At 17.6% G+C, this 12,241-nt stretch overlaps 2 protein-coding genes across 2 annotated transcripts; one reads left to right on the top strand and one right to left on the bottom strand.

Annotated features, from left to right (window-relative positions):
• Positions 1-1,176: 1,176 nt before the first annotated feature.
• Positions 1,177-2,395, top strand: PGO_001010 (variable surface protein; the record flags this gene model as incomplete). Its single annotated transcript, XM_028690874.1, has 3 exons — positions 1,177-1,203; positions 1,337-2,107; positions 2,234-2,395. 3 exons carry the CDS (start codon positions 1,177-1,179, stop codon positions 2,393-2,395), a joined length of 960 nt encoding a protein of 319 aa, XP_028546675.1.
• A 6,582-nt stretch (positions 2,396-8,977) lies between these two features.
• On the bottom strand, positions 8,978-10,030 carry PGO_001005 (variable surface protein; the record flags this gene model as incomplete). Its single annotated transcript, XM_028690873.1, has 3 exons — positions 8,978-9,133; positions 9,264-9,893; positions 10,016-10,030. The coding sequence occupies 3 exons, from the start codon at positions 10,028-10,030 to the stop codon at positions 8,978-8,980; spliced, it is 801 nt and encodes a 266-aa protein (XP_028546674.1).
• Between the last annotated feature and the right edge of the window lie 2,211 nt (positions 10,031-12,241).

Genomic DNA, 12,241 nt, shown 5'->3' with positions numbered 1-12,241 from the left:
ATATATGAAAATAATTACATACCTCAAATAAAATTATCCATATTTTTGTAATAATAAATTTTTACATATATTTTTTATATCATTATAAATGAAAAAATAAATATATAATATTATTGAAGAAATATTTTCTTCCAAAAATCACTATGTATTTAAAACGTATATCAATGATTCCTTTACGAAAAAAGTGCATTTATATATAACAAAATAATAAATAATGAATTGTATATATATAACTATAAATAGTGATATTGTTTGTTTAGAAAAATTATGCAAATATATTTATTAATTTATATTATGCGATATTATAATATTATATAAAAGAAAAAATATACATACATAAATACCTATATGCATGCATTTTTGCATACATAAATATTCGTTACTATGAAAAACTAAATAACTCATTTTTTTTCCTAAACATTTTAGCAATAATAGTGAAAAGGTATATCATTTAAAGAAATAAAAAAATATATTATTCGAATAAAAGAAAAAATAATAAAATGATTTTAATGATAAAGTGAAAATGAAATGGTATAATATATCTTAATTGTGCAGAATTATCTGGAAAAAAACGTTTTATAAAATATAAAAATTATTAATTATAAGTGTATAAATATAATTCATACAATCATATTATGTAAAAATTAAATATATTATATGTTATAATTAATAATAATTATGGAAAGAACATTTACACAAATCCCATATAATAATTATATAATATAAATATGAAATGTCTATTATTAATATATTATTATTGATAATATATAAATAATGTATTTACACTATATATGAATCCAAAAATAATTAATATAAATTATAATATATACTCATATAGAAACTTTATATACATATTTTATGACATTGTATATAAATATATAAATCCTTATCGTGAATTATAAGAAAAATAACACAAAAAAATAAAACCTAAAACTGAAACTATAACATTATAAAACTGCATCCTAAATATGAACGAATACCAAACCTTCTATGTAATAAGAACAAACTATACTATAATATTATAATATATAAAAATGAAAGTTTTATTCAATTATATTTATAAATTAATAAGTATAATACATGTAATATCATTATTATATTAATTCTATTACTTTTAGAACGCTATAATTTATAATAATAAATATAATTTTATTTTATTATTATTTAGAATATATAATGAGTAATGAAGTAGCTAAAGTTCAAGTAAGTTTCTACATATTATTAAAAATATAATTCATACAGTTATGTTTATAAGTGTCATATTTATGAAAATCAAATAAAAATATTTTTCTTGTTAATATAAAACATTTATATGCATTACGAATTTCAATATTAGATATCTTTTAAGGATATATTTCCCACATGTCAGGATAATTACAATATTTCTACATTTGAGGCGCTGAAAAAGAATAAACATTTATATCATACTAAAATAGAGCCGGCCTGCAAAAATATTAGTAGGAAATTTACTCCTGGTGCAAGGGGAAATAATACTTTCCATACATCTTGCGACAAACTTGGTTATTATTTGTACAAAATAAAAGGTAAAAATGAGAAGAATAGAAAGCACTATTGTGAATTTTTTATCTATGAACTAAAACGTGAAGTAAAGAATAAGGTTTATAATATTCCTAAGTTCGTTGATGTTTACAATCAATTGATGAATGCATACAAAGACGCAAAATTAGAAGATATTGATGTATGTAACGAATATGTATCATTAATGGATGATGAACTTTTATATCAAATATTCGAAATGTTTGATAAATTATATAAAAATTTCAAATATTTAAAAAATGAAAATCGTGATAAAGATAAAAACCTTAATGAATGTGTAAAAGTATATGACGAAATTATTAAAAAAGATAAAAAAGAGTATAACAATTTTGTTCAGAATGAACTGGAGAAATTTAAAAGTGATTTTCATAAATATTTAAGAAAAATTTCTTACAATACTGAAGATAAATTACTTACTTCTTCCTTGATGATATCACCTGAAAAAATAAGAGCAGAAAAGATATCAGGCAATATTGCATCTCCAGTGACATGGACAAGCACGATTGTTTTATTTTTTGCAATATTAATAATTATATTCATCGTGTATAATGTTAAAAACAATTTTAATTAATTAATTATTTACTCATTAAATATTTATAATATATTTTATAATAAATATATAGAATATAATTTGTGCATTCATCATAGAAATATTATATTCTTTTTTAATTTTCAGTATACTTCTTTTGGGTCATACTTTCTGCGAAGGAGAAGAAAGTTAAGAAATAAGTGGTATACAAAAAATAAAAAACATTACGAATTAATGAATTTATTTGAAGAGTCACAGAAAAATATAATTCAAAATAAACACAATATATTATATAAACCTGCGGACTAGTCTTAATAAAAGTGCTATATAAACCAGTAAACCTAACTGACATTGAATAATAAATAAAATAAATTACAAAAATGATTAGTTGTAAGACAATAATTAATATAAAATTGAAAATTAATAATTTAAAATAATGACTAAATTATAAATATCTTCTAATATTTTCTAATTTATCTAATAATTCACCTGAATTTATTTAATTAATTCCATATAATCAACAGTAATTACAGTTTTTATAAAAACAATTAGACTAAATAATTAATCTATAGATATACATTTACAAAAAGATATATAAAAGGAATTCAAAGTGAGGATCATGAAACGGATGAAAAATTATAATTCTATATTACAAAAATAATACTTCTGTTTTTATTATAACACGAATAGTGATAATGCTTGTAATATCATTATTCCTATTTATTGTATACAAGGTTAACAAATTCATTGTTATTAATATAGCATAATTTGCTTATATAATTCATAAAAAATGAAAATAGATCATGATAATTATGCAGTTAACCCATTTATTTTACTTATTATAATTTGGTTCACCTGTATGTTTCATATTTCAACAGTACAATGAAAAGAATAAGAAATATGTGAGATAATATTGATGAAGATTGAAATATAAAGAAACCATCTGAAATATCCAAAAATATTTCAACGTATATGAGATATAATGACTTATAAAAATAAGAACACTTTTCCAAATAAATATATAATTAGAAGGAAATGATAGATATATAATGCATTGGCTAAGGAGAATACAATGTAAGATTGTTATAGTGGTGAAGAAACATATTTTTGTTTTAATTGAATATTCAAACTTATAAAAAGTAAGAGAGTAAGAAAGATTTCTTATATTAAATAAATACTCCACATATATGTTTATTCTCTCTAATAATATATACGTATACAGTTCTCAATAATGTAATATAAGGAAAGTATACATAATTTTTCAGATGATTGTTGTTTAATATGAGGAATTATTTCTATATATATTTAAAAGAATATAAATGATATATTATTAATAAACATTTTTTTTTTTTTAACATTATTATATATTATTTATGTTATAATAAATAATGAAGTTTTCATATTTCATATATATATATGCTTATTAAATTTTTAATTAATAATTTTTCATTATATGATATATATAATACTATACGTTGATATTATGATTTAAACTAATAAATAAAAATGGAATTTCATTAAAAAATATATATTATTAAATATGATAATAAATAATTTTTCCTATATATATAAAATATTGTATACAATTTTACATATAATCATTTCCTCATGTATATTTCTGCAAATTAATATCCTTATAATAAATATATCATAAGTATAATTGTAAATTTATTTGTTAATTAGTCTTCATTATTATATATATAATATATTATTCGGATCTATATATCATATGATACATAAAATATTTATATATTTTTATCTTTTTTAATAGATATCAATCATATACACATAGTTAGATGATATACAGAATTGAATAAGACACAGTTTTTTTGTTTTTTTCTTCATAAAAAATAGGCATTATTATATTATTTATATTTTATATTTGATACAATATTTCGTATTCATTTTTATTGAATGTCTATACAGGATCCAAATTAAAAAAAAAAATAATACAATACAAAAAATATAAAAGAATTGAAAAAATGTGTATATATTTAAAAGAAATATATTAATAAAAATCTTGATTAGCATCTACATTATTAAATTAAAATTGATATTTTGTTTTCGTATAATATATAAAGCAAGTAATTATTAATAACACAAAAAAGAACTATTATTTTTTACTGAAATATTATGTTCATACTGAGATTACAAATTTATATTGGAAATAATACAACAGATTTATAACATAATGATATTAATATTATGTTTGAATATTATTATTTCACAGGATATATCAGTAATGTTCAATTTATAGCATCATTTATATTATACATATACATATAACAAAAAATTTTTAACTTTTCCTAATAATAATTTGGATTGTTTTTTGAAATGAATTTAAATTATTAATAATAGATGTTAATATTTTTTATTTTTTCCTTAATAATTTTTATAATTATTTCTAGGCAGATATTATATGTAGTATAATTATCCATATTGTGCAATGCACGAATTATTTAATATGTTAAATATATAATTTTTATATTTTTTTAACACATAAACAAATATATCTTTCAAGTATCCAAGCTCTTAATAATAACAGAATATATTATATCATAAAACATAAATCATAAGAACGAATGAAATTATTTAACTTTTTGCATTTCATGGCTTAAGTTAAGTTATATTTTATAACTTATGCAATATACATTTTTTCTTTTTTAAGGATATTTTATAAATTATAATTATATTTTCATAATATAATCAATAATGTATATAGAATTTTAAATAATAAAATACATAAAATATATATTCAATGCTATAAGTCAAAAAGTTTAAAGATAAAAAAAAATTATCCCATACTTGTAAAACTAAAATACAGAATAATATTTTTATAATTCACATGAAGAAAATTGATGTGTACTTTTATTAAAATTTCAATGTACATTGTGCGAAAGTGTAATACATATATATTTTACATGAATAACAATAACATATAATAATTTTATTTTTACTTTTAATAATAAATTATAAAAAAGTAAAATATTTATGTAATATAACAAATAGTATACATATAATATATTATAATGAAGGATTCGTTATTATATAATATTGAAAAACATTTGTAAATTCATTGTATTAGTAGTTTATACGTGATTAATATTTTAGTGTAAGAGCTATAAGAAATATATATTTTATTTACCTATACATGTAATAAAAATTCATCATTTACCATATTAGCACGCATATAATATATTATGGATAGTTATTTTTATTTCATATTATTTAATTATACTAGAAATTCGTTAGAGCAAATTTTTATGAAAAATGAAATGAAATTTTTATTTTATATAGTAAATACACTATTTTTATATATTTATCTTAATAATTAAATTAAGAAAATGAAATATAAAAAAATGTTATACTGAGACACTCATATGCTTAGCATAATTTTATTTACATCAATAGCTCTTTGAAATGATATTTAAAAAAATTACATAAAAATTAATAGTTATACATTAATTATTAGTATAATATAAATTTAGGTTATAATAAAAACAGATAAATCTTATACATTTATTTTCCTTAATGATATATTGCATAGTACAACATTTTTAGTACAATATATGTATTCCTTTAAAATATGATCAATTATTTTTTTAATAATATAAATTTAAATATTATGTAAGATAAATATAATACTATATACACTTATTTAATTACTGAAGATACCAAAAATTAGAAAATATTTAATAAATATTATTTATAATCTTCTTGAATAGAAGGCATGTTTTTTCATGTATATTTGTATTTCATATCTGGTATTATATATTTTTCTTATCTAATTTGAACTTAAGATATGTTATAGGTCTTTAAAAATATACTTTTACTACATTTGACTATGTGAATAAATTCTTTTAAAACATTTTGTATGCTTCTATTTAGAGTATCATAATTTTTATAAATATTGCAAAAGTATTTGATTTCTTTATATTATGTTCGTCAATTAGTATATAAACCATTAAAATACATGCAAAAATGAAAATCATACGAATAAATAAATTACTTATAATATATTTATGTTTATTTTTTATTACACATGCTCATTAACATTAACAATATTATAGAATTAATATATATAATAATTTTAACAATTAATTATAAATATGCTTTTTAATTCATGCCTTAGTGCCATACATTATGCCGTTTTACTGGTGAATTAGAAAAAAAAAATACTTGTCATTTTTTATTGTATATGTTTTTGTAATAAATATGAATAAAAATATTAAATTTATAACATTTCTTTTATTTTATATATTGCAGAAGAAATTTTAAGTTATATATTTTTAATAATTATACAAAATATATTAAACTGTGTAATAATGCTATTTTAGGGTAATATAGAATTCCTTTGTTATTATATAATATATCACATTAATAAATTGTTTTTTAATTTAATATAATTATATTTTACATTGAATAACACTATATTTATCATGTTATACATATAAAACTATGATTATAGAATAAATGTTCTCTAAGGGCAATGGTGTTGAAGGTATTATCTTATAATCAATATTTTCGTTCTATCATATATTTATATTTATTTATAGATATATTGATATGTGTGTATATATTATAAATATGTGTGTTTCTTATGTAGGTTCAGATGTGAATATTAAGAATGATTGATTCATAATTAACAACCTTATTGTTCTTATATATAAAATGATAGTTTTTAACAGAATAAATTATAGTAAATTATGTAAATTTTATTATATCAATGAATACTATAAATAAAACTTGTAACACTGTATAAAATTAAATATATAAAGCGCGATGAATATTAAGGTTGTAAAATTATATATATAGATTTATTTTTTTTTATAGAGATAATCCTTTTGTTATGGGAAAGATATTAATCAATTTTAACATAAAATATTTATTGCTTTTCTCATTTACTATTTTTTTCATACGAATATTTTGCAATATATACTTTTTAATATTTAAGTCAAATAGGATGAAGAAGTAAAACATCAGAGATATACAAGAACCAAAACTTATAATTAACCTTATATTACACAAAATTATGAATGTTATTAAACGAAAAATAAGAGAATATTTATTGGTTACTAAAGCATGATAAATTATTCTAGGATCTTTCACAAATATTTAAGTAATAAAATATATATATACTTATTAATAGATAAATAGGATTATAAAATCAGTCACACTATAACATAATGAAAATATTGTCTTGAATTAAGAAAATGTTAAATAATGATACATTTCATAATAATTATACTTTTTTCATTAATGTATTGATTTTCATTATAGACAAAATACTTATATCTTTTTTATAGTTTATGTACATAAATATATTAATGTTTTTATAAATAAATTAATACCTTACACAAGACTCTTTTATATATATTTTTCCTAGCATTTTATTTTTCAATAGCACTTAATAAGAATTATGCATATAATAGCACATTATATTCACATTATATTATAATAAATAAATGGTATTCATTAATATACATGAATTTTTTGAAGTTATTATTACTATTTTGTATTGCTATAAAAAAAAAATTAATATTTCTTATTATTTTTCTTGTGGTAACATATATTAAATATAATTTTTATTCCAAAATAATGAAATGTACTATTTCGTTTTCATTAATGGATGAATAAAAATACACAATTATGAGAATATTATAAAATTAACATATTCTTTCAAATTTAATAATTTTTTAATGTTCATTTATACCACTTAATTTATAATGATGAACAATTCATAAATATATTGATGGCTCTGTCAAAAAATATCGTGAATAATATATAAATTATTACGAATTATAATGTAGAATAATGATCGGTTACAGTTTTTTGTATAAAATTTTTAATTAATGCATGAATTTTAGTTCATATTTTAAAAGTAACATTATGATAAAAAATACATATATTAATCAACCACATAAATATTCATTATCTAGTCAAGATTTCTTTGATTTATTAAATCAAGTATATTTCACATGTATTATTCCGTTATAATAAATAAATTGTCATTTATAATTGTTAAAATTATAAATCTAATTATATGCGTACACAAAAACAGAAATAAAATAAAAAAAATCTTAAAAAATGATATAAAATTTAATTTATTTTTTTAACAATTAACTTTACAATGTAAACTAACACATTATGTTTTATAAATTAGTAATACTAAAAATATCCGTTACATATTTATTATAAATTATTAATACTTAAACAAAAATAATAAATTAATCATAAATTAAAAACATGCATTATACTTATATAATATTTAGTATGGTAATATATAATTTAAAAATACACATGCTCTTACAATTGTTATTTACATCTATAATTATATTATATTTTAAAACAGATCATTCATCTGATAAATATATATATTATAATAATGATAAAATTACATTAATATTAAATATATTACATGCATTGTGAAAATACAGTAACGTATATAAGATGATATAAATTATGATATTAAGATTTAATAAAAGGATACAGTACATTGTAAAATTAAAACATGCTTACTAAAACCTAGAAAATACAGAAAAAAAAATTAAAATAAACCTTAAATTTTAAGTGCCTCAGTATTGACGAATATATACCAAATGATACTTTTTGAATCCTAAACATGAATTATAGATATAAAATTTTAAATTAAATCCGTGATTCTGTAACTTAATCCTAAAAATATATCAAATAATATTTTCATAACTATATATAATATATTGATATAGATTTTCTCATGAATTTTATCAATTTATGTTTCTCATCGCTTTATTACATAATTAAAATTATTTCATTTTTATTATCAATTTACACAAGTGTTCATTATATATGTGCTTACACTTTTATTATATTTATAATAATTTGAATATTATGCTATACGTTTTTGTTAAATTATTCTGAATTATACACTATATTATATCCATTATTCATTGATATACTATTAAAGTCTTCATGTTGATGCAACATATTCATTTCTTCTTCTTTATTTATGAACTCACTTATTTTACGTCTTAATTTATAGGGTAAGCGTGTAAGGAATGAGGTATACTATTTCATTTGAAAAAAAAAAAATTGGTAAAAAATCTTACATTATTTTTATGATTAATATTTTTCATTATAGATAATTTAAAATTTTTATTTTATAGTAAAAATATATTGGAATAATATCATCACTAACCTTAAGAAAAATAAATAACAACAGTAATACTACTAATGTAACAAGAATTGTAATTATTATATTAGCCTTTGTATTAGTTTGCATAGAGGATAACCTTTCTGGTTTATCACATTCACATAATTCAGATATATTTTTGTCATTATATGTTTTAATAATATTTTTTAATGTAGCACAAAAATGATTGTCTTCACATATTTCTTCATCATGTTCTATTGTCCTAAGACATAGAGATGTTTCATATAAATATTTGACTTTTTCAAAATTATCATTGGAAGTAATATTGTCCGCATACGTTTTACATGGGTTATGTATTCCAGGATAATCATAAATACTCATAAATTTTTGGTAAAGATTTTTTGTATCACAACTTTTACCTTTTTTCAAAAGTTCATGATATATCCAATAATACAGGTATGAACAAAGGATATTTTGAGGTATTTCATTCTTATAACGAGATAAATTATCTATATATGACATAGCTGTGGTGCAAATAATATAATTATCTGAACTATTATCTGTTAAATATTTTTTCATAATATCTTCACATTTTCCTATGTAACTTCTGTCTCTTTTAGCTTTTTGATCCTCTAACGTCTTTTTACATCCGGGGAAGGAACTTATATAATCATACTAAAAATAGGAAATAAGACAAAAAAAGTATTATACGGAAAAATTAATTTTTATAATAATTATGAAGTAAAGAATACACAATTATTATATGATAATATAATATTATATTAAAAGAAACTTACAATATTATTATCCATCTACCTAAAATTATATACTATATTCGATGAACATAAAAAAATAATGAAATACATTAATATATATATATTTATATAAAATTAATAACATTATATATAGAATATATTTTCCGCACTTTTTGATAAATATAAAAATTATGAAATATTGCTACCCACATAATTGATCATTATTTTTTTTTTTTCAGTTAAAGTTATAGTATTATTTATTTAAGGAAGTATATTATTTAATTAATGAACCCCAAATTAAAGAACAAATATTTACTACTTAATAAATAAATTGTATAATATATATTGTTAAAACGTAATAAAATATTTCTTATTATATAAAAATGATATTATTATATCAATACTATAAAAAGAATTAAAATATATCACATTAATATCAGTCATTCATTTGAGCATATATATTTTTATATTAATCATTATTACTAAAGGTTACATAATCTTATATATTTTTTAACATAATGTATATTTAGGACATATATATAAGGTTGGAATATCTAGGTCTTATTATTAAATATGATTTTTTACGTATTCATTAAAGTAATCTTCTATGAGAAATGGTTATATAATTTTTCATAATAGTGCATAGTGAAATTTTTTATTCGTATTACATCAGGTTATTCATATAAATGAAATATATTTTATTATTTTTTTAGTTAAACGTATTATATAATTACATATTTTATATTTACATCATGCTTATTTGTAAAATATATTCATAATACAATATTTCTTAGGTAATACTTATTACATTTATAATATATATATTTATATTTTTTGTAAAATAAAATTTTTTAAAACATAACTATACAATTTATAATAATTAGTGTAACTTTTGCATCATAATAGGTCATTTATTGAATTTTATATTCATGTCATATTCTTATTATATATATCTCAAATATTTATATTTTCCTTTTTAAAAATTCATATTATCATTTTTGTGTTTTTACAATAAAAATTATTTATAGCAGAGTATACATATATTTTCTGCATACTAAAAATAATTTATTGTTTACAGTAACAAAACAAAAAGGATATTTTTTTTAAGATATATTATAATATTTTTATTTTCTGTTACTGCAAAATATATATTTATATCCTTTTTTGTATATTAATTTTATAGGGGGATATATAGAGTTAAAAATATATATTCCTTTTTCTTCTATTTATTTGAGTGGCATTGTCTGTTGTCTAAATATGTATCGAAATATTATTCTGGAATTTATATAATTAATAATAAGTGTAATGATTTTATAATTAGTTATATGAAAAGAAATTTTAAATAAAATTATATTTTCAAATGTTTTTTATAATATTTTTTATAAAAGAAAGAATGTATAAATTATTGTAAATTGAAGAAAAAGAGATTATTAGATACCACGCACATCTTCACATATATGTTTATGTAAATTAAACATTAATTAATGAGTAAGGGTTATTTTATCAATGGGATTATATTGATTAAATATACATTTAATTATATAATAAGTATAGTAGATATTTTTTTATATTTAAAATTTGAACTAATTTTATGTTTTTTAACATTTCATGCTATTGATGTATATATGTTCATATTATTATATATTAATCTATTAATGATGTATAAAATTTTGTAAATATTTATTATTAAGTACTAACGAGCTCAGAATCCGATTTATTCCAATTTTTTTCTAAGGCTCTCTAAAATAAATTCTGTCTCAATATTCATATATTTTATGGATAGATCTAATATATTAAAAATTTTATTATAAATAAATATATACATAATTGAATTTTAAATACGAATTTATTTTTTATGAATTAAATTTTTATGTACGATATTATTATTTTTTTATAAAACATCACGCATTATAGGCATGTCATATGTTACATTTTTAATCATTTTTCTTATAAAAAAGTGTTATAAGAATAATATAATTGTAAATGGTTATATTATATAGAAAAAAATAAATAATTAAAAAATATATAATAAAAAAATTGACTATATATGAATTTATTTAAATATAATTTTACGTGGCGTTGAGAATATAAATATTAAAGAAAAAAAAAAATGACAACCCATTATCACATTATTATGATAAGCTATAACATAATTTATAAAAAATATATTTTTTATAAAAATATAATTATTTATAGAAAACAAAAATATTAATGATTAAAATATATAGATTTTTTTTTATCAATAACTATATTTTATATTATAAATAA

Source organism: Plasmodium gonderi, assembly GCF_002157705.1.
Source record: "Plasmodium gonderi DNA, contig: Pgo-contig_99, whole genome shotgun sequence".
In the NCBI taxonomy this organism is placed as follows: domain Eukaryota; phylum Apicomplexa; class Aconoidasida; order Haemosporida; family Plasmodiidae; genus Plasmodium; species Plasmodium gonderi.
Note: the sequence above shows the minus strand (reverse complement) of the source record. Positions and strands in the feature narration are given on the sequence as shown.